This window comes from Tachypleus tridentatus, chromosome 6, assembly GCF_004210375.1.
Source record: "Tachypleus tridentatus isolate NWPU-2018 chromosome 6, ASM421037v1, whole genome shotgun sequence".
In the NCBI taxonomy this organism is placed as follows: Eukaryota; Metazoa; Arthropoda; class Merostomata; order Xiphosura; family Limulidae; genus Tachypleus; species Tachypleus tridentatus.
This window is the reverse complement of record NC_134830.1, coordinates 46857978-46880560: the sequence shown is the minus strand read 5'-3', so window position 1 is coordinate 46880560 and position 22583 is coordinate 46857978. Positions and strand designations below refer to the sequence as shown.

General features: G+C 35.0%; 1 protein-coding gene across 4 annotated transcripts in view; it reads left to right on the top strand.

Annotated features, from left to right (window-relative positions):
* Window positions 1-3454: 3454 nt before the first annotated feature.
* Window positions 3455-22583, top strand: part of LOC143252397 (uncharacterized) — a 239930-nt gene continuing 220801 nt past the window's right edge. For 3 of the 4 annotated variants that reach the window (XM_076504442.1, XM_076504441.1, XM_076504443.1), the window contains exon 1: window positions 3455-3934. In XM_076504442.1, the coding sequence (XP_076360557.1) occupies window positions 3866-3934 (69 nt within the window). In that variant the 5' untranslated portion in view covers window positions 3455-3865. The remainder of the gene's footprint in view (window positions 3935-22583) is intronic. The other variant, XM_076504444.1, reaches the window with a different exon arrangement.

The window sequence follows — 22583 nt, the reverse complement described above, 5'->3', positions numbered from 1 at the left end:
GAGATGAAAGTCTTGAAAACCACGAAGGTCGTGGAAGGAAGCCATCTTTAGATGAAAACACATTAAGGGATGCAGTTGAGACAGACTCTCGCACAACAGTAAGTGAGCTTGCAGAAAAGCTAGACACAAGCAAATTAAGCATTACCAAACACATGAGTGCAATTGGAAAGACAAAAAAGTTGGACAAGAGGGTTCTGCATGAGCTAACAGAGGATCAACAAAACCTGCGTTATAAGACCTGTCAAGGATGATGCTCCAAAAATTGAACGAACTGGGAATCGAGATTCTGCCTCATCCACCTTATTCTCCAGGTCTTTTCCCTACAGATTTTCGTTTTTCCAAAGACATTGACAACGTTTTGAACAATACACGCTTTCAAAACCAAGCAGATGCAGAAGAAGCTCTCAGGGAGTTCATTGACAAAAGAAGCTGTGATTTTTACCTCAAGGGCATAAATAGCATCGTTACACGTTGACAAAAGTGTGTTAAAGCAAATGGTGCTTACTTTAATTAAAGCATGCTTTACAACATTGGTTTGCACTTTTCCTAACTTTACAGTTCAAAAATTACATATATTTCTGGACAACCTAATATTTTTATTTTAATGTCAATTTTCAAGCATCTTTAAACATCTTTTTGGGGATAAAACGAGTGGGCTATTTCATTTCTCAATAAAAATATTATAAGGGAGCTGACAATATGTGAAACATTAAGTTTCATTGGTATTCTATTGTTGAGCTGTAGATTAACGTGAGCCCTAGTGTACAATGGGGATGAATCATTAATGCTGAAAACAAAGTTGCTCAAGTTTTTGGCAAATTGTTCTCATATATAATGTGCTTTCATTAGCTGAATGTTACTATAGGTTTGGAAGCCAAACATTTTATTAATATTAGGTTGTTTTGTTTTTTCTGTTACATATTAAATCATTTTTGCGCCAGTGTATTAGTAAACATTCAACAATTTAAAAAACAACATACGTGGAATAATATAATTTTATTATGAGAGAACAACACAAACTTATTTATAAGCGTCAAGAAGCACATCCTTCGAATAAAATCACAATCTTTTGCGGTTAAGTCAAGGTGCCCTAGACCTTAAATGCGAGTAAAACCTACAGGCAATTTTAATTTGAAATTTGAAAATATTTTTTAACTTGCCCTCACTTTCTTATTACTGTATATAGTATAATATTTATAAGATTTTATGAAATGCGTTAAGTATATAACACTTTTTCTGCTGTCTTTCAAAATTTGTAGTGCATACTGTTAGCCCTGAAGAAGTTGCAAAGGCGAAACTTCAATTAAAATGAGTTTTCAAATAATTAGCTGGAATGTAAAGATTGTTTTTAAAACTTTACTATCAAGATGTTTCGCACGTTTTGTGAAGCTTTGTAGTACAATTCGTTCTGTGGTTGTTTTCAATTTCCTGTAGTTGCGAGCGCTATCATTTTATACTCAAGGCAAATATTACGGTCACCTAAGTTTCAGAATAATGTGTTTTTTTGTGTTTTTTTTAATTTCATTTTCTGTTGGCTGATGTCAGATAAGAATATATGTTTTATTAACACGTATTCCAATCCACTAATGTATACAATGTTATCAAATAAATTATCTCAGTTGCAAAGTTTAGAGAGCAAAGGCAGGGGCAGATGATTCTGTGGTGAAGCCAACTCAGAAGGGGCCCAAGGTAGCATAATATGAAAAATAGAAACAGTATGGTGCATTCTGGTGTCATTTGATGCAGTTGTTAATATTGTAACTATCTATATAAACTAGGATTCAAATTCTGTTAAGTACGTTTATGAAGAAGAATAAGATGTTTCACTGCACTTCAGGGATTTCTCAGTAATGCACTTATACTCCAACTTATGTCTCGCTGCGCGGAAGTAAATCCTACGTCAGCAGGATAGGGGGAGATTAACCCCTAATGCGGGGGTATTGGCAGCTCTTTATTCTAACAGTTTTGTCCGTTTCAACACTTTACTGACTTAAAGAACAGTTGAACAACCAAGAATAGTGTTTCAAACTTAATCCGATAAAAGGAAAGACCATGTAGTTAGTTAGAATTTGAACATGATACTTTATTTATGGCGCCAAAATAAAATATAGTAACGTATTTTCATCCCACCCTGCGTCTTCAGACTGAAGTATTGAAAGGCTTTAGGGTTAGTGTGAATAAGACAATTATTTATAAGTGACAGCAATGCAATTTTATCATTCAGAACGCATGCAGACATAAAGTAAATTGCTATGGAATTTTTCTATTCTGGTATTTAATGGCAGTATAATATATATGATGTCGAGTTGTATTTATGTAATAATCAAGAACGCTTTTGACCGAAGAGGAAGCCCTACATTCTGAGTGCATTAATGACTGAATGAAACCAAATGTTATTCGAGTATTATAGCACATTCTTAATCTATTCTCAAGAAAAAATTCATGAACTAAAACTCAATCTGTCTACTGTAAATATTATTTATGGAAAACTTAATCCTCGGATAATAATAGAGGCCCAGTATGGCCAGGTGGTTAAGGCATTCGACTCGTAATCCAAGGGTCGCTGGTTCGAATCCCCGTCGCACCAAACATGCTTACCCTTTCAGCCGTGGGGGCGTTATAATGTGACGGTCAATCCCACTATTCGTTGATACAAGAGCAGTCCAAGAGTTGGCGGTAATTGGTGATCGCTAGCTGCCTTTCCTCTAGTCTTACACTGCTAAAGTAGGGACGGTTAGCTAAGATAGCCTTCGTGGAGCTTTACACAAAATTCAAAAACAAACAAACTAATAGTAATAGACCTCTAATTCAAGGTATCGGACTAAATACAACCTTTTAAAGTAAACACCAATTTTAATATTTAGTTTTAGAGAAGCATATAGTACGCCTACTTTGTAACGACTCTTCACCTCGCATTTGTAGTTTACTTTTTGATGATTTATCTTATTGTACTCTCCTTTGTCAACATTGTTATAGTTTTATTTTATTAGTTATCAACTGAGATACTGGAATCGTTCATTATTCTCTTAATAAAACTAAGCTCTAAAGCTACTAACTAGAAATCATTCGTTACTTTCTTAAACAAACAAGCACGAGAGAACAGAAGATACTGATCTCATTGTTTTGTACATTTTACTTCATCATGGTGGTCCTCCTAACACCGGCTGGAAGAACGCCAATTCCAACAGCCAATGAAGCATTAGTTGGGCGAATCTATTTTTTGATGCAGAATGTTCAATACTTCGATAAACGTAACGATAGAAAAGAAAAAGCAAAATATCTTATATATCGTATTAATCACAAAGATTATACTTTTACATTTGTGGTTAATATGTAATAGTTAAGTTTAAAAGTACATTTGTAAAAATATATAAAGAACAGAGAAATCCGTATTACTATCATCCCCTCAAAGGAAATGGCTTAGCCCATGTAGTTTCAGCTGATATCTGACTGTCCTCAGATAAATGTAGTAGAGTTAAGGGGAGGAAGATGGCTCGGTGGCGTTCCAGTTGTAGTAGGTTTTTTATGTGGTCTTTGTTTAACGTTAGATATTGTAGTACAGTTGTAAAATGTTATTTATGGCAAAAAGTAAGTTTGTAGGCGCGTGAAAGAAGCCCAGTGATTTACGTTAACGCTATTAACAGTAGTCGTTAAAACCTCAATATTTTCAGCGTTGAGCTGTACAAGCTGCAACCCTTGGTGCTGCAAGGTTTATGTTATAATAAATTGTGTAATGACTGAAGATGAGTTAACAGTGGATTTGTTAAATGGAACATCAAGGTGATAATTGACGGAGTTCTTTTCTTATTGACGGCTTTCTGCATTAAAACTTGAACTTCGTTAACAGCGTTTTCTTCACACTGCAATGATCAGACATTTAACACACAAATTGCGGTCACAAACACTAAATGAGAGCGATTCATTCCACTCAAAGGTGAGTTTTATTCCACTCAGGTTAGGCCCCCTGTCGCTAAAACTGTAACTTCACTGTTATGGCTTAGTGAATTTATCAGGTCCAACTGTTAAAACTTAAGATTTTGTAGCGTATACAATATATATTATAGTAGAATTTGATATTTGTTTTAATTTTAACATCTAATGTATAGTTTTATTAGAATTTAAATATAGCTTTAGTGTAAGTGACGTATTTGTTTTAAAGGTTAACACAGTTTGATTTTTCTAATGACTTACGTTAGAGTACTTGATCTTATCACATATATACATTCAAAGAGTTGAGCTTACAAAATGGCAAAAGATAACACTAGAGATCAAGGTATTTGATTGGTTAAACTTCATTATTACAAGTTACAAGCTTCATTCTTAAAGCAATTTGTATGCTATATCATGAAAACAAAACATTCTGGTGAGTTTTTGACTTGCCATTTATCATATGCAATAGTTTGTGTTAAACATCTTATTTTCAATGATCGTCATCTGAGAGTTTATTTTTATTCTCATGTTGTTACTTAAATATTTTATTTTAGAAGTATTAGGCTTTTCAAATACCTTTATACAGTGTATATTGGGATGTTTTGGACCAAATATTATATTTACCGTAAATTAATAAAAATTGTCAGCTTTATGAGCTAATAATAATGTAAGCATTTTGATTTAAAGCTCTGTTTATTGTTAAACCCAAAGCTAAAAATGGTTTACACTTTATTTTATATACAACTTACAAGCTGTGTAATACTTTGTTGTATTGGAAGTTACATAAATTTTAGAAGTTTAAGATATTGGTAATGATTAATGTTTTTGAGTTCTGAAGTGAAGAGTTAAAACTGCAGACTTCATTGTTGTGACCTGAATTCCTCAATGCAGTTGTGTTTTTGCAAATGTTATTTTTATTTTTTATTCCTGAAGTAGTGTATATGGTGAAGTACTTTGGATAATTTTTTTTAATCTTCTGTTAGTTGTTAATATGATCTGTGAACAACAAGGGTCCATTGATGCTTTTCTTGAACAAAACAAATTCACCATTTATGTGTCAAGAAATCATTAATTTCATATAATAAAGTGTTGAAATCCATTGTTGGAAAAATAAAATTGTTGTAATTGGAGCATAGCCTGTCTCTCACCAAATCCTAATATGTCTTCATTTATTTTATTATCTTTAAAATATAGCACAAAGAAATAAGAGTATTTTATACTATCAACCACCTAGAAAACCTTGTAATCTTGAATAAGGTGACTTCTTACCTTTGTTTTCTCAGTAAAGATATTAACCTATCACTATAAGGTGATTATCCCAAATAACCTAATAGCATTCTGAATTTTTTTGACTGATAAAACAAATCCTATGGTAGAGCAGGCTACGTGAGGCCTAACTTTGACTTGTAATAATTGTCTGTGAACACACTCCAAACTTCTGTTAGCTTCATTATTAGCAACAACTAATTGTTTCAGTGGCTTGTATGATTTATCTTGCATATTGTTCTAATATGTCAAGATAATTCACTGATAATATTAAATAGATGTATTGTTACAGATATGTCACTGTTTGTTCTAAAGCATTTATAAAAAATGAAACTGAAGGAAGAACAATTATATTTGTGTCATTAAGGTTAACCCTAACTTATTAAAGCATCAAGAATTAAATGTAAAAACTATACATCCATTTTGTTCTCCAGTTAAAGTTTAACATAGTGGCTCCCACACAACCCACTGGTGGGTAGTGATAACCTTCCAGTAAGACCCACACGATCCACAGGTGAGTCGTGCTCTATTTTCTTTTTAAAGGGCCACTTATTGGCTGGGACACATTGGCTACATATACACTTTTCCTAAAAAAATAGTAATTGTAAAATGACTAGTGGGACCCTGGAAAGTATTGGCAAAATAGGCTTGGGAGTCATTGTGTTAATTCTGTGTAAAAGGGTGGACATCAAAGTATGCATGCCATGATGTTATACAGAATGCCATTCATTATGGTATTATGTATTCTGTGTCAGTTATGAGCTATTCATTTTACTCTACATTACTGGTAAAGTGACAGTTTGTGGTAGAGCAGCAATAGATGTACTGACAAAACTGTAGTATGCATTTAAATGATTTGAGGTTATGCAAACTGTGAAATGGACAAAATAATAGTATTATTCCTGTGAACATATCTGGCACTCAAACTTGTATAAGTTACTTTGGCATCATCAGTTAGACATCAACACAATCTTCTGTACAAATATATTTGTAACGCATCCACATTATCAAGTAAACACTTCCAAAGTTTATAATTTTCATTGGAATGTTGTTCAAAGCATTAGCAGTCTTTAATAAATCAAAGAAAAGTAAGAGGTGATATTATTGAATCTTATAAGATTATCCAGAGAATTGGTAGGATAAAGTCTTTAGATTTCTTTGTGTTGTACATCTGAATATGTTAGAAGTTTATGGTTTAGAAATATTCAGGTAGTCTCCAATTAAGACTGTTTTATTTAACTAACGGATTTATGGACTTGTGGAATGAGTTGCTACTGGTAGTAATGAAGACCAACACTTTACAAAGAATTTAACAGGGAAGTCAATTATTTCCTTAAAAAAATGAAAAAAAGTGTGTGTTTAAATTTAGAATTTTCTCAATGGTAGGTATTCAAGGATAGCCTTAGAGAATCCAGAGATCTTTGTTTGTTGTCCATATATTATGCTAATATAAAAAAAAACAAGAGTTCCAAAGCATTAAAAGGTCTTAACCTGTCACCATAAGATAAGTTTTTCATCTCTGAAGTCATTCTTAGTAGCCTTTTTCTAAACCTTTCCAATAAGTCATTATCATTCCTTAGTTAAGGATGTCAGACATGAACAATATTCCAAATGAGGACTAACTAATAATTCGTAAAGATTATTAGATCTTTTGACTTCTGATTATTGTAGTTCATAAAGACTATAAGGATGTTTAGATTGAGTTAACAGGGGATGAGGTTAATGGGGATCAGGACAGATCGCAAATATAGGTGAACATAACATTTAAGAACAATACAGGGCTTATTGATCTGTCAAAGTTGCCCCATCTATCAAACTATACAAAAATGACAAGAACAACAACAACAAACATCATACCTAATTGATACAAATTTAAATACATTGAAAGCCATCCTTTAAGCACTATAAAATTTGGTGCATCTGCCACCTTCAAAGGTAACCCATTTCAAAGGCCAACCACCCTGTTGAAAGAAAGTTAAACTTTTTGTTAGAGAACATTTATAGTACCAAACTTTGTCTTCTTATCATGTAGTTCTCACTGTTAACTATGGAAAACAAAAGATAATCCACTGACACTGTCAATTCCCATAATAATCTTAAATACCTAATGTGATTCCTTCCAGTATTTGTTTTTACAAAGAAAGCAATGTTAGAGATCTTAATCAATAATGCTTTTTTGTAATTTTCTCCTTATTCTCTTTGTGACCCAACCTTAAAGAATGCCAAAAGATTAGAAAAACAAAGTTTTCATCTGGGAAAACTGTTAAAAAAACATTCTGAAGTTACTGCAGAGCTAGATGATTAGAAATTATTTAATCATTTTACTCATTCATTGATTTACATAAAACTAATCAATTATTTTCATGAGATGGCTTATGTAACAAAAGACCATTATTTTTACATCACTTAACCCTAAAAACAACTTATAATGCCACAAATCAGGTTTTCGTACCCACAATGGGCAAAGCATTGGTAGCCTGCTATTTAGTTTTGTATATAAGAACAAACATAATGGCAGTATTTCAGTTATTTGGGAAGTTAGAATACTAAAAAATGTTAATAATCAGAAAGCATAATTTACATTAGTTTATTACTTTTGTGAGTTGCAACAGTATTCAGTAAAGTTGAACAAAGTTTAATTAATCAAAAATAACAATGAAAAGTGATAATGAGAGTAATTAGAAACACTAGTTGAAATTTTGTAACATTATTAATTTACTTTTGATCTTGATTAATCCATGTATTTTACATAACATTAATCATCAATATCGGTTATTAAAGTCAGTTGCCTAGACCTTGCTTTATGTGCTATTATTCAAATGCTAAGTATAAGAAGTAAACTTGATGAGTTTGGATCTTTTGTTGAGATGGAAGATTTTAATAATATGTGGTTTATTGAAACATAGCTTGACTTGAAATAATGATGTGAGAAGTCATTTTGAAATTACTGGGTACAAATTATTCCACAGTAACAGACTGTTTAAAGGAAGAATCATATGTACTGCATGTGCAATATGTTAAGGACAAGTTTTAGCCATTTTTATAGAATTGTTAGAGGATTGCACTTTTCTTAACTAACTACAGATAAATATTACTTTTAAATTTAGTATTAATCACTAATAAGAATATTTGGGTGCTTACATCCATTGTACAATTAAACTTGAGATATGTTAAGGTCAAGATTAATATCTCAGAATAGCTGAATTTTATGATATGAGAAAAGAACTATCTTGAAGTGGAACAAGCTATTGATTATGGAAATATTTTAGGGATAAATTGCTTCAAATGGGAATGATCAGACAATGTTTATTTGATGACATTGAAAGAAATAGAGCAGGTTGATGAACCATTCATCTTAATTTTTAATAGGTCTTGGGTTTTGAAAGATTGCAAGTTAACTGATTTTTAAGGAATGCCCAAGCACTTTCTAGCCAATTGTTCTTACTTTAGTCATTCTGAATTTAGTAAAAAGTTTATGAGGATTTAGAGAAGTCTTATATTTTTGCAGTCAGTTAACATGGATTAGGAAAAGTTAAGTCTTACTTGTTTTCAGTGAAAATGTTAATTAATCTAGGTATGGATAAAATAGTGGATTTGGTGTGCTTGAACTCTCATTAGGATATTGATAAAGTACTACTCGTAGACTGAATTTTCATCAAGGTTATATAATTTAGTGTTTTTATGAAGCTATTTACATTTATTGAGAGTTGGCTTGGTGTAGAAGTACAAAGTTTTTAATTAATGAGCTGAGTGTTACAGTAGATTAATATTACAAATTGTGTATTTTATTTTCATTAATTATATCATTGATCATGGAGTAACTGGTAAGGTGCTTAGATTTGTATAATGTGTTAAATTAATGTATATTTGAAACTGTACTGAACTTGTTGTGTTTATATAGAAGTAAAGTTACACATATTGGTTATTACAGTATTAATTTTTGCCATACCTTTGTTGGGAAAACTCAGTGAAGATAAATTGCTGAAAATATAGATATAGATCATACACAACTTCTAAAGTGGTTTTTATGTAGACGAATGTATGTTAGCTAGTGATAAAGCAAACATGATATTCCCCTCGGTGTGGATTCTGTTATGTGGTGAGGAGACCTCCCAGGGAAGGTTCTGTTCTTTCAAGTTACTTTCTCTGATATCTAAACATCCACCCGTGTGTTTGCCATGCATGGTGGCCTAACACACCACTTTAGCCTTGAATTCCTGTAGATGGGTGGCCTTTGGGTGGCTCCCCTTGGGTCATTTGGCTGGTCCACTTGGATTAGAGTCAATCAAGTACCAGTGTTGGAAGTTCTCAACGGGTGTTGTGGACATTATGTTTTGCTGGTGTTTGGGTATAGTGCTCACGAAACCCTGGCGTTGCTGCAGTGTCCTTGCTTGACATTGTAGTGCAACCCCTCGTGTCAACATTGTGTCAATTGCAATGGTTCTCACCCTTCCTACTTTTGTTCTTGCCCTAAATGGTTGGAGGAAAAAGAGGTGCAGCATTTTAAAATGACTCATAACATTACTTATCCTGAGGCTCGAAAATTGCTGTCCACCACTCCATCTCGGACATGTGCTGCTGCACTTCGTTTCACAACTACAGTTGGAGTGCAGACAGATCTCTCTGTGCCTCCAAGAGAATCTTTCTCAAAACAAACAAAAAGCTTTTTGACCTCCATGGTTAAAAAGGTTGATGAATCAACTTCTACACCCATCTCTGTTCCTCCCATACCTTCCAACAAACCCCAAGATCCACATCTTTTGGTTCCAGGTACAGATATTTCTTCAGATATACCTTTTTATCTCACCCCAAGATGCAAAACAGTCATTCATTCACGTCCTCAGTCACTGGAATCCCCTTCCAACAACAAAGACCTACCCAATCAACCCAGAGCAATATCCATGGAGGTTGACAGACCTCCCCAAATAAGGACAGTAAAGAAAAAAGACATGGTTATAAACAGAAGGGTTCTCCAACCAATTCGCCAACGTGTCATTAAAAATGACCACCTTGATACAATGGAACTGTTGAGGTTTATGATCTAATCTGGATGACATCAAAACACTGATTGCTTCCTAAGTTCCTGTATGTCTTTCCTCACAGGAAACATTTCTGAAACCTGCTGATACAGTCACATTTTGGCAGTTTTCCCTACAGAAATGACAGGCTGTGTGATGGATGAGTACATGGAGGGGTGGCATTGTTGGTTGATTAGCATGTTCCCACCCTGTCTTTGTCACTCAACACACCCTTTGAGGCTGTTGCCATCCATGTTTTCTTGGGTCATACCATCACTGTTTGTTCTCTCTACCTGTCACCTGTGGAGAGACATTTGATCAATCAGACCTTGATGCTCTTGTTGAACAGTTGCCGTCTCCCTTTCTAATCCTGGGGGACTTTAATGGACATCATCTCCTCTGTGGTTGTGCTGTTATTGATAGGAGGGGTCATTCTAAAGCGTATGCTCTCTGATCAGAACCTTTTTTTTTCAATACTTGTTCTTCCACTTATTTTCACGCACCTAGTCAGTCCTTTACTGCTATTGATCTCTGTTTCCTCCCCTTCATTATTCTCCCGGTTTTCATGGACGGTTGGCAATAATCCACGAGGCAGTGATCATTTTTCTATACTTTTGAGAGAGACTGGCCTTGGTTGATGCCACCCAACCTGTGTGCCCCGGTGGAAGCTGGATCAGGCAGACTGATCCACTTTCACTGCTCTCACAGAACTCGATCCTGCCATCGTCTGTCAGCCATCAATAGACGACCGTGTGGCAGCAGTAACTGACTGTATTATACAAGCAGCTGCTCAATGTATTCCTAAAACCTCAACACGTTTTCCACTATATCCTTGTCCATGGTGGAATCCTGCCTGCCATATGGCACGGAAGGCTCAAAAACGGGCCTGGGATACTTTCCGTAGGTATCTCACGCTTTCAAACTGTATCGCTTTCCAGCAGGCCCGTGCACATGCTAGGTGGGTAAGACGTTAAAGCCAGAAGGAATCTTAGATTAAGTTTACAACTGGCATATCTTCTACCACCAGTTCCAAAGTCATATGGGATACTGTTTGAAAGGTCAGTGGGTACTACACTTCTATCCCCCTCTCAATCTTACTCTATGATGGCCAAGAAGTAGCTGACATCCTGAGCATTGCCGATACTCTAGGTGAAAGCTTTTGTCGGGTATCTAGTACGTCTGCTTGTTCCTCTGTCTTCTTTGCCATCAAGACTTGGGCAGAACAATCACATCTTTCCTTTCAAACTGATTGTCTCTCTGACTGTAATCGTCCCTTTACACTGGTTGAACTGAAACTGGCCCTTCATTGGTCTGGCAGTACATCTGTTGGACCAGATGATGTACACTATGACATGCTGAACCATTTTTCTCCTGCTTCTCTTGATATTCTTCTAATTGTTTTTAACTGGATCTGGCAGGAGAATGTTTTTCCTAATGCCTGGCACCAGGCTATTATCTTACCTTTCTCTAAGCCTGGGAAAGATCCTAAGATTCCTTCAAACTACCATTCAATTGCTTTGAGCTGTCTCTGTAAGACCTTAGAGAGGATGGTTAATGCTTGTTTCCTTTGGTTCCTCAAATCAAACAACCTACTACTACTTTCATCCATCCAGTGTGGGTTCTGATGACAGCACTCCACAATGGACCACCTGATTTGACTTGAAATGTCCATCCGAGAAGCCTTTCTCAAACAACATCTTGTATCTGTATTCTTTGACATTGAGAAGGCTTATGATAAAACTTGGAGGTATGGCATTTTGTGAGACCTCCATATATATGGATTAGGTGGTCATTTGCCCATTTTTATTAAATAATTTTTTTAATGGACAGGAGATTCACTGAACAACTCCCTTTTTCTGTTGCAAACAGGCTCTATGTTGATGACTTTCACTTCTCATCATTCGTCGAACATGAGGTTTAATAAGTGGCAGCTATAGACTGCCCTCAGTCTTTTACTAAAGTGGACCACAGCAAATGGTTTTAACTTTTCTTTCTCTAAAACTGTTTGCATGCACTTTTGCTGCCAATGGGTTATTCACTCTGATCCTGAACTCGGTATTGGTGAAGTTGTGCTGCCTGTGGTCCCTGAGACAAAGTTCATGGGCTTAACTTTGACCATAAGCTGACCTTTATTCGACACATCAAGCAGTTACAGGTCAAATGTACAATAGTACTGAACATCCTCTGTGTTCTCTCTTCCACCACTCAGGGAGCAGATGGATGTTCTGTGCTAAAGATATATCATGCTCTTATTTGATTGAAACTCGACTATGGATCACTGGTCTATGGCCTTAAAGATGCTGGACCCCATTCATCATCATGGACTTTGGCTCTGCACTGGGGCTTTCTGCACTTCCCCAGTTCAGAGCTTATATGTAGAATTTCATGAACCTTCTTTGCACCTCTGCAGTTTGCAACTGTCTTTACCATATGCTTCGAACCATCATTCCTTACCAAAGCATCCCACCTGGGATTGTGTTTTCCTTCCTCGGTGGGCCATACTTTTTCAGAATAGACGATTTGCCATTGCTCCTTTTGGCCTTTGTATCCAGGTGCAGTTGGATGAATTGGGTCTGTCCTTAGATAACATTGCTGTATCTACTGGTCAGCACATCCCACCATGATTTTTACAGTCCCCAAATGTGACCTATCTTTAAGTCATCTGAGAAAAGCAAACACTCCTGATTGAAAATACTGTATGTTATTTGCTGAACATCTTTCAAACCATCCTTCCATTCCTATTTATACAGATTGTTTGAAACCAGGTGACTCTGTGGGCTCTGCCATGGTTTGTTGTGGTTCGGTGGTTGCATGCAGAATCCCCTCTATAGCTTCTGTATTCACTCTGAACTGTATGCCATTTCTCTTGCCCTAGATCACATAGAAGCTAAGCAATATTCAAACTGCACTATTTATACTGACTCGCTTAGTTATCTACTGGTCCTGGAATTGCTTCATGTTAGTTCACACCCTGTTCATGCCAATATTTAAAACTAACTGGCCCATTTCTCTAACATCTACTTCTGTCCAGTTTTTCTGGATACTGAGCCATGTTGGTATTTGTGGGAACAAGCTCGATGATGCTGCAGTAAAATCTATCTGCTCTTGCACTATCACTGCTGTTCCTATTCCATACAGAGACTATGGTCCTGTATTCAAGGCTCAGCTCCATGCCAGTTGGCAGTTGACTTGGAGTGAGCAATGTGAAAACAAGCTTTTCCAAATAAAACCATTTATTGGACTTTGGCCGTCTTGCTTCCATAAGGATTGGAAAGAGGAAGTTGTTCTAACTAGACTATGCATTAGTCACAGTTTTTTAACTCATTGTTTTCTTTTATCTGGAACTGATGCACCATTGTGTAGTCTGTGTGATACTCAGGTCACAGTAAACCACATTTTACTTTATTGTCATCGTTACGACTCTCAACGACAACACAATTTTAAACATATTCTTTCCCAAGGTTTGTCCATAATGTTAGACAGTATTATTGGTGGTGGTGACACTGTTCACCTTAGAAATGTTTTTAGTTTTTTAAAGGTCATTAATCTTTTGAATACCATTTAAGTTTTTTAACTTATACATTGAACCTTATTTAATGTTTCCCTTTTAAGAATCACAATCCATCTAGTTTGATTTGAAATTAGAAAATGGCTGTAACATTAAATAATTTGAAACCAGGACTGGAAAGGCCAACTTCAGATGACTGATGGTGGTTTTTGTACTTACTGTTAGTCTTCCTGGTGAGTTATGATAATTACAGTTATGCTACAGAAAGTCCTCTACAACTTGTATTACTGTAGTTTTTCTCTTAATGCTGTAGACGTAGGTTTTATGCTATTTTGTTGAACTTTGTTTTAATTTACTTTAATTTGGTTTTATATATTTTCTATTTTACTTTAATTTTTAACTTTTTACTAGATGTTTGGTACAGATAGTCTAGCTGCTTTGTGCCATAAAACACCAAATCCACCAACCAATTTTCATATAAGGTGATTACTTTTATTTCTTGGTTTTCCATGAATCTGGCTGTTGACATCCTGTGGATATGATACTACAGTTGGAATGTGGACAATCCCAACACTTGTATTACTATCAGTACACCACCTTGAGGTTTTTTTCCACCTCTATTTTTGTCACTCTCTCCAGCCTTTCCAGTGGTTTAAAGATACAAATTATACATACTGGTGACAATGAATCCTACCCATTCTTGCTTCATAGGGAATACTTGTACTGAGATCTATTTCAGGTAGAGGATAAAGTTGGTCTTAAGATAAACTCCTGCTATGTACAGTTATGCTGAGATTAATATCAAGCACACCATCACTTAAGAAATGAGTGTGTGTGTGTGTGTGTTTTACACACATACATACATAGAGATAGATAGATAGATAGATAGATAGATGATTAAAATTCAGGTAACATTTATTTCTTTACATTATTGAAAAAACATCAAAGTAGCATTTGTAAAATGTAGAATAGTTTTAAAAACACTTTGATATTGACCATTTTTATCCATACACATACATTGTTATTATCTATGGAGCAAATACAAAATACAATTAGTTTGTTAACAGTTAATAATTTTGTTATATCAAGATTTAAGAACTGGAATGATAACTATAAATATGGTTGTTTCTAAATGAAAGAACAGAAGAGTATCCTAATCTTCATCAATTTTTAAATTCCATTTGCAATTTTTATCCTGCTTTTGAAAAATGTGTATTCATTAGTTGTATTTATGATATAATTTGTATTAGTGTGGTGTGTACTGTTGGTTTAAAATTTAAATTTTTACATCTTGGATTTGGGACTCAATGGCACACTAGTATATCTGCAAACTTAAAATATTAGAAAGGAGGTTTTGATACTTGTGGTGAGAAAAGCACAGGTGGTCCTTTATGTAGTTTCTTGCTTAACTCTCCTAACAAACAAAACACTTGATTGGTAAATTTTATTAGTTCATCAGATAGGGGCATGAAATTGTTTATGATCACTGTATTTTTTTTTCCTATTTTGTATAATTAGGTGTTGACTGTGTAAGATGTTTATTTTTATTGGGTTATAGAGGAAGATTGTTTCTTTATAACCTTAATGTTTCCAGAACTAGATTGTTTCTGGTGACTTGTGAGATATTCTCCAGGCTTTTAAATGCTGAAGATATTACCGTGTATCTATTGTTTCACAAACTGGAAATACATAACTCAACTACACAGAATACTGTAATATCCTTTTTTAGCATTATTCTGTTTTGTAATATGTACAGCATAACCAAGATTTTCTGGTAACTGTTATCAAAGCACTGTTGAGATTTCTGTTCTTTCTCAGCTATAGTGTTACAGTTTCAAAAGTCATTAACTTATTTCCTGTGAAATCTTTCAGCATCATCAGTTTCAATGCTTTAATCTTTTCAAAAACTGTAAGACAGCCAACAGTGAGTTATTTTTAATTTTCTTTCTGGGTTTCTCTGCTTTGGTCTTGAGATAGAGATCATAGAAAATTTTTATTTTGAAAGTTAAATTTAATGTGTTTAAAGTATTAAGTAATATATTTTAACAATCTGTTTATATAAAGTATGCACATGTACATTATACAAGTCTGAAAAGTATGTTTGTGAACATAAGATTCAGTATTTGTGTATTTTTTTGCAAAATATATTGCGTAACTAACTGTATTCAGAGTATGTCTATGTGAAAGTGAGTAACACATTGAGCAAATAAATATGTCCAAAGAGTGTGAGACTGTTATAAATGGACAAATGAATGAAAATGAGATGGTTGCATTAATTTTGAACTGGTAAAGAGAAAAACTGAAGTATTAAAAGACACAAAAAATAAGTCTCTTGGGCCGAAGAATTTTTTCTCCAAGGGTTTGGAAGGAAGTTAAAGATAGGATAAGTTGCTGGTTAAGCCACAACTGGAATATTTTGTTTGATGTTGGACTCTATCTTGGATGACATTGAACTGTTGGAAAGGGTTCAGAGAAGGTTTACCAGAATGGTGCTTGGGATGGAGGGCTGTCATATGAAGAGAGAATAAAATCTCTCGTATTGTTTTCTCTTGAAAAATGAAGAGTTAGGGGGGATCTGATTGAGGTGTTTAATATTGTAAAAGGAATTGATAGTGTTGATGCATTGTTTTTTTGTAATTAACAGTGAGAATAGTAGGACTAGGAAGGCACATGTATACATTTTGGCAAGGTAGGAGTCATCTTCAGCTAAGACAGTTTTGTGTTTCTAACATGGTGGTTGGTTTTAAGATTATTTGAAAAAATTAGTTTAGTATTGAAGATGGAACAGCTATAATGGACCAATAGGCTCCATGTTGTGTCTCAAAACATTGATATGTTAAATAAGTATATCAAATGAGACTATTAGAACAACCTCAAGTACTGCAAACACATGAACAAAAGTTAAAGAATGAAGAAAGACAAGTGGTAGTTATTTCTGCTGGAATTTGCATAAACAGAGGTTTAAGTCTCAACTAGATTGTACATGTAAATTTTGTTGTGTGTTATTGAAGAGGTCTGATGTAAATCACTTATATTAAATTTTAGAATGTAGTATTCTAGTCTGAACAAGGTTATTGTCACAGAATATAAAGATACAGTAAAACACTAGTGCATTTTTGTTACTGGAGTATATGTGTACAGATATTCTAGCATGGCAAATAAGACTAGTGATGTTTAGTGTAAGGTAAGTATGTGTGTTCAGACATTCTAGTGTGGTGAGTAAGACTAGCGATGTTTAGTGTGAGGTAAATATGTGTGTTCAGGCATTCTAGTGTGGTGAGTAAGACTAGCGATGTTTAGTGTAAAGTAAATATACGTGTACAGGCATTCTAGTGTGGTGAGTAAGACTAGCGATGTTTAGTGTAAAGTAAATATACGTGTACAGGCATTCTAGTGTGGTGAGTAAGACTAGCGATGTTTTGTGTAAAGTAAATATACGTGTACAGGCATTCTAGTGTGGTGAGTGAGACGAGCGATGTTTTGTGTAAAGTAAATATACGTGTACAGGCATTCTAGTGTGGTGAGTAAGACTAGTGTTGTATTGTAATAGACCATATATTTTGTTTACACTTTAGCTAGAGAGCACATGATGTTAAGGTTAAGTAAGTTTGTGAAAGTGGGCTAGAATGTTTGAAATTTAGAATCATGTAAATCTGGTAAATTTGGGGGATACTGAAAAATGAGAGTAGACTATAAGTATGGAAATTGGTGAAGAGTGTTTTGCTTTTAGTTAGTGTGTTAGCAGTAAAAGTAAGTGACTATTGAGTTAGATTTGTTTTCAGTCATTTTGTGAAGTAATTGAATTGATGTTATCACCTAATTAGTTCTTCATCAATCAGCTGTGAAACTTTCCAAGTAACCTTGTTTGTAGATTAATTATAGTGTAATTTATAAACCTAAGCTTAAAGTTACAACAAACAGTGTTGGGTGCATTAATAGAAAAGTAATGACGTTATTTTGGCTGTTACCTGATAAAAATTATAGTTGTCAACCAAAATCTTGTGTAAAAAATGTAAGGAGTAACAATTGTGTGTATAGAACATGCACCATGTACATCATATTTGTGAATACAGAGCTGAACTACAAGCATTTAACTCAAGACAAAATATGTATTATACACTTGGAGGTTTTTGAAAAGCAATTAAAGGAGCTACTTTTAATTTTCATTTATAATATTCAAAGTAAAAGCAATGTATGAATGGTTTACACAGTGCAAGTAATACAAGTAACTAAAATAACTAATAAATAAACTAAGTTTTATTGTGAAGTAATATAACACTTTTATCAATATAATAACTGCACTGCTAAAACAGTTATTTTAGGAGGCTATTACCACTCTTATATTTCAAGATAATGGCTATTTTGAAGCTTGCATCTGGCATTGTTCCTCTTTTTGCAGGGGTAGAAATATTCTAAATTTTCAGCAGGACACATGTCCTGCCGGACAGTGAAACTTGCCAGACATTTGAAATTTTAGCAGGACACCTCAAAATTGTCACCGGACATTACCGAAAACAAGAAATCAAGTAGAGACAATTATTATATAAAACAGAATCATTTTATTTAAGACACTGAAACATTTCAAAGCAAGTGGCAACAAGCCTTGTATCCATTAAAAATGACACATCAATCAAATTGGTGGATTTAGTCATCTAGCACTAAGACATCAGCTGATGTAGACTCAGTATCTCTATTGTTTCTACGTGTGTAAGTTCCATGTGGACTCACAAATCATCTGGTTTTTTTACTGTTCTACCAGGATCTTACAGACTTAAACTCTAATTCTGTGCTTGCAAGATCACAGGTCTTATTCTTGGCTAATTTTATTGTCATCAAGTCATTAAGAGAATCATTTATTAGTTCGGACTGCCAGTCATCCGTAATAACTGCCATCTGGGAAAATTCACGATCTGGTTCAGCAGATGACATGGAAATCATCTGCATGAGGCATACCAAGACCAACACTGTTGATCCAGGGAAAGGTTTACCGTCCTCAATAGTAATCTGACTTAATATGTAGGCCCACAATCCACTTGCACTACCAGCCAGGAACTCATCTGATTTGGCAAGTCTTGTGGCTTTGAGCAGTGTCTCATGTAAGCCAGCTTGGCAAATATCAGCTGCAATGTTGAAACCCTTAGCTTCTAGCAGAGCACCAAAGTGGTCCAATAGTGTCTGGAGTTCATTATGGCCATAAGATGACAATGCTTCCTTGCTTTTAGGCCAGTTGCATGGTTCAAAAATTTGAAAGGCACCAATAAAATCCTTATCAAATTCTTCAAATCCCTCATTCAGATATGTGACAATTTTACCTATGAAGATGGCAGTTTCTTCAGCCACGGATTGAGTAACTGTCTCTTTTTGTGGCACTTTTTGAGCCTCTGGCCATTGTCTGACCACTAATAGCAATCACCTTTTCTCTATGTAACCACTTGCCAGTTTGTTCACTTGTTGTGAGCTCTTTAACAATTTCCTGGGATCTCTCAACATGATCAGATTGCCCAGCTTCTCTTTACAAACAGTGAGTTTGTTAGAAACAATTTATATGCAAAAACGGCTCGTTTGGGTTGAGAAAATATTTTACATAGAAGAGCGCTATGAAGATTGCTATTAGTGGTCAGACAATGGCCAGAGGCTCAAAAAGTGCCACAAAAAGAGACAGTTACTCAATCCGTGGCTGAAGAAACTGCCATCTTCTATGTAAAATATTTTCTCAACCCAAACGAGCCGTTTTTGCATATAAATTTCTCAACAAGTGGGTTTCTCGACATCACTGTTAGAAACAATGTTCACAGTAGCAGAATTGTCTTGCATTTTGAGACTAAGAGATGTCAAAACAGGCAGAACTGCCAAAAGTATGTCCATGTACAGGATGAATTTAAGGCTTGTCAAAGTACTGTATAATCCTGCAGCTTTCTGTCCACGTTCCCCTTTGTCATGCAGCTTTACTTGATACAAATACTCTGCTAAAGCTGGCTAGTTATGAGAAACTGACTCCAGATTGCGCTCTTTGTAGGCCACCGACTAGGTTCCTGTCCCTTTTGTTGGCTTTTTAACAACAATGTTGTTCGCTTTACCAGCTTCTTTGAGGCCAGCCCAGTTCTGTAGCAAATTGTCATGAAACTTCCATAGGTTTGGATACAATGCTGCAAGTACAAAAAATTAGTACTCAATATGGAAATGCTTGAGTTTTCACTAATGTATATTAATAATGGAATGACTATGTAAACCTGAATTAAAACACAAATGTACATGAAATATTGTCCATTTTAATTTTTTCTTAATTAGGAATTCAGGATAAATCCAGAAAATTCTCATCCTAGGTAATTAAGAAACCTTTACGTTAGCTAAGTGCCTGTAGCAAGTGTTCAGAATTAGCCTTCTCAACTGACTGCAGGAAGTGGGTTACTGGGTAACAGTCACTGTCCGAGTATCTTACATAGACTATCTCCTGCTCAATGTTGGCAGTGTCTGTTGAGCCATCAGTCATAATGCAAAAGAATAATGAGGTGTGCAGACGAGATCTGACATTAATTCTAATTGTTTCTGCAATATACTTCATAAAGACAACTGCTTGTTTGTCATTGGCATAATTTTCTATTAAGTTCATATCAAAGTTGTGCTCCTGCAGCAACAAAAGCTCTTGAAAGTCGCTTAATTGTTTGGCATTCAAAGCCATATAAAGGGCAGTCCTGAACAGCACAAGCAAACGATCTTTCTCGGTCTGGTTAAGTTTGCTCAATTCTTTCATAATGGGAGTTAAATCAGGTGTTTCTTTTGCTATCTTAGCTTGACAACTTAGACTGTGGGCGCTACTGTTTTCATGCTCCATATCAGCACTTGCTGTCAGGTTGGAAGATCCTGTTATGAAGGTGTTCTTCTGCCTTCCACTACTTTGGTCATATTCCTGACAATTTGAGCAAAACATCAGTCCTGTAGCGTTATTATACTCCAGCCATGGTCGGCCTCTATTCCATTCATCCTGGAAACGACGAGTAGGCTTAGCGCCAGTACCAGCGGCAACAATTTTTGCTTTAACACTTGGGGGTCCGTAGTATCGTCTTCTGATTCATTAGACTTGCTCGTGAAGCCAAACTGAAATAGATCGTGAGATTTTCCCGTTTTTTTACTATCAGACGTCATGGTCACTTCGTCGTGAATGTTTGGCAGTCACGTGACTATCCGGGACGACACGGATAAGGCGACCTGAAAAGCATATTTTGTGAGCGTTCACGACCGTTTTTTTAAATTTGCTTTTTTTGTCTTAAATTAAATCTTAAATTTTGCAAGTTATTTTCCACTCGTTATAGAATATACTTAAGCAAAATCTTTGGGCTGCTCATAGACAGCTTTTGCCTCGCTTATTTTTGAGGGGACGATGTATTTGTGTCCGATATGTTAGAATATGACCACCTGTCACGATGTCCGGTGATATATGGGAAAAGTGCCGGTCAAACTTGATTTTTTAACGGACATGTGCAGCTTTAAATAGAAAATTTTGATCCCTGTTTTGTGCTCAGCATGTCTTTTCCATCAAAACCAAAACAAACAAATTCAATTGCAGCACCTGATGGTATAGTTGTATGTAATGAAATTAAAACTGTCTAAAAATGCATCTTAGTGAACATGTTTTACAATAGATTTATTTAGAAAAGTACAAACTACTTAACACCTTAGTGTCCAGTACTTTTTGGCCCCTCTGTTTGCAGGCATTGGAAATATTTTTCATTTTCAGATTTTATTGTGTTATCTTTATTTGGTGATTCTCTACCATGTTGTGCTGCTTGCTGTTCTGTCTTTTTGATCAGTTTTTGTTGAACTTTGTTTCTTCTGATTTTTTAGAAGCCAGAAGAGTTTGAAGCCAGGATGAAAACATGCTTAAAGAACTGAGTCTTCATTGTTGAACATGATGCCAATCTACCTTGCATGCTTTTAATTAATACTTCAACTCAGGATTTAAAATTTGAAACAGTTCATTAAATTGCCCAATTTGGCCAGATAAACACACAAGGTAGGAATCAGTAGTCCCATAAATGCTTTCTTTTTACATTGCAAGATGTCAAGTGCTCTAGTAACAGGTCTTGTGACTTGAATGTATTCAGAAATAAATTTTCTGAGCTGGATTCAGCTGCACATTGCCCAGTTGGTCAAAAACTTTGGTGCTTGGTTCTTTGACCTACTTCAAGGTACTGACTTATCTATGCAACTTAAGGCAGAAAACATTGATTTTCAATGAGTTGGACAAGGAACATCCAAGCATCCCCTTATTTCTCTCTCAGTTGTATTAGCAGTTACAGTACTTCTAGTCTGTTTATTCCACAGGGTTTGAGTTTTTGCTGTTACTGATTGAAACTTTAGTTATACTAGCATTATTTAAAGCTTTATCTATATTAGTAGTAGTAACGAGGTTCAGTGCATGAGAGGCACAGCTTTGGTCTGGCAAAATGCATATACACAAACAAAATGTGTTGTTATCAACAGCTAATGTATCAGTTAGCAACTGAGAGGGTGAATGCATCATTGGAGAAGTTTCTAAAAGAAGTTATTGCTCATTATTTAAACTAACAATATGAGTGCAAAAACAAATCAATGTTATTGTTTTCATAACTAACCTGTCCACAGCAATGAATTATCTGTTCAATATTTTATTCTGGCTTATGCCAGATTATTTTATTAAGGAAAGACTATCAGACATGAAGGGGATAATTATGTGAATGTTTGCTGTAATGTATATCTGTTATGTAAGTGATGTACATCTTTCTGGCTCCAATTATTTCATTCCTTCATTCATTTCCACACACATATTTGTATAATAGAAGTTTCTCTCTTGATATTTCATTTGCTATTCTCATCTTGATATT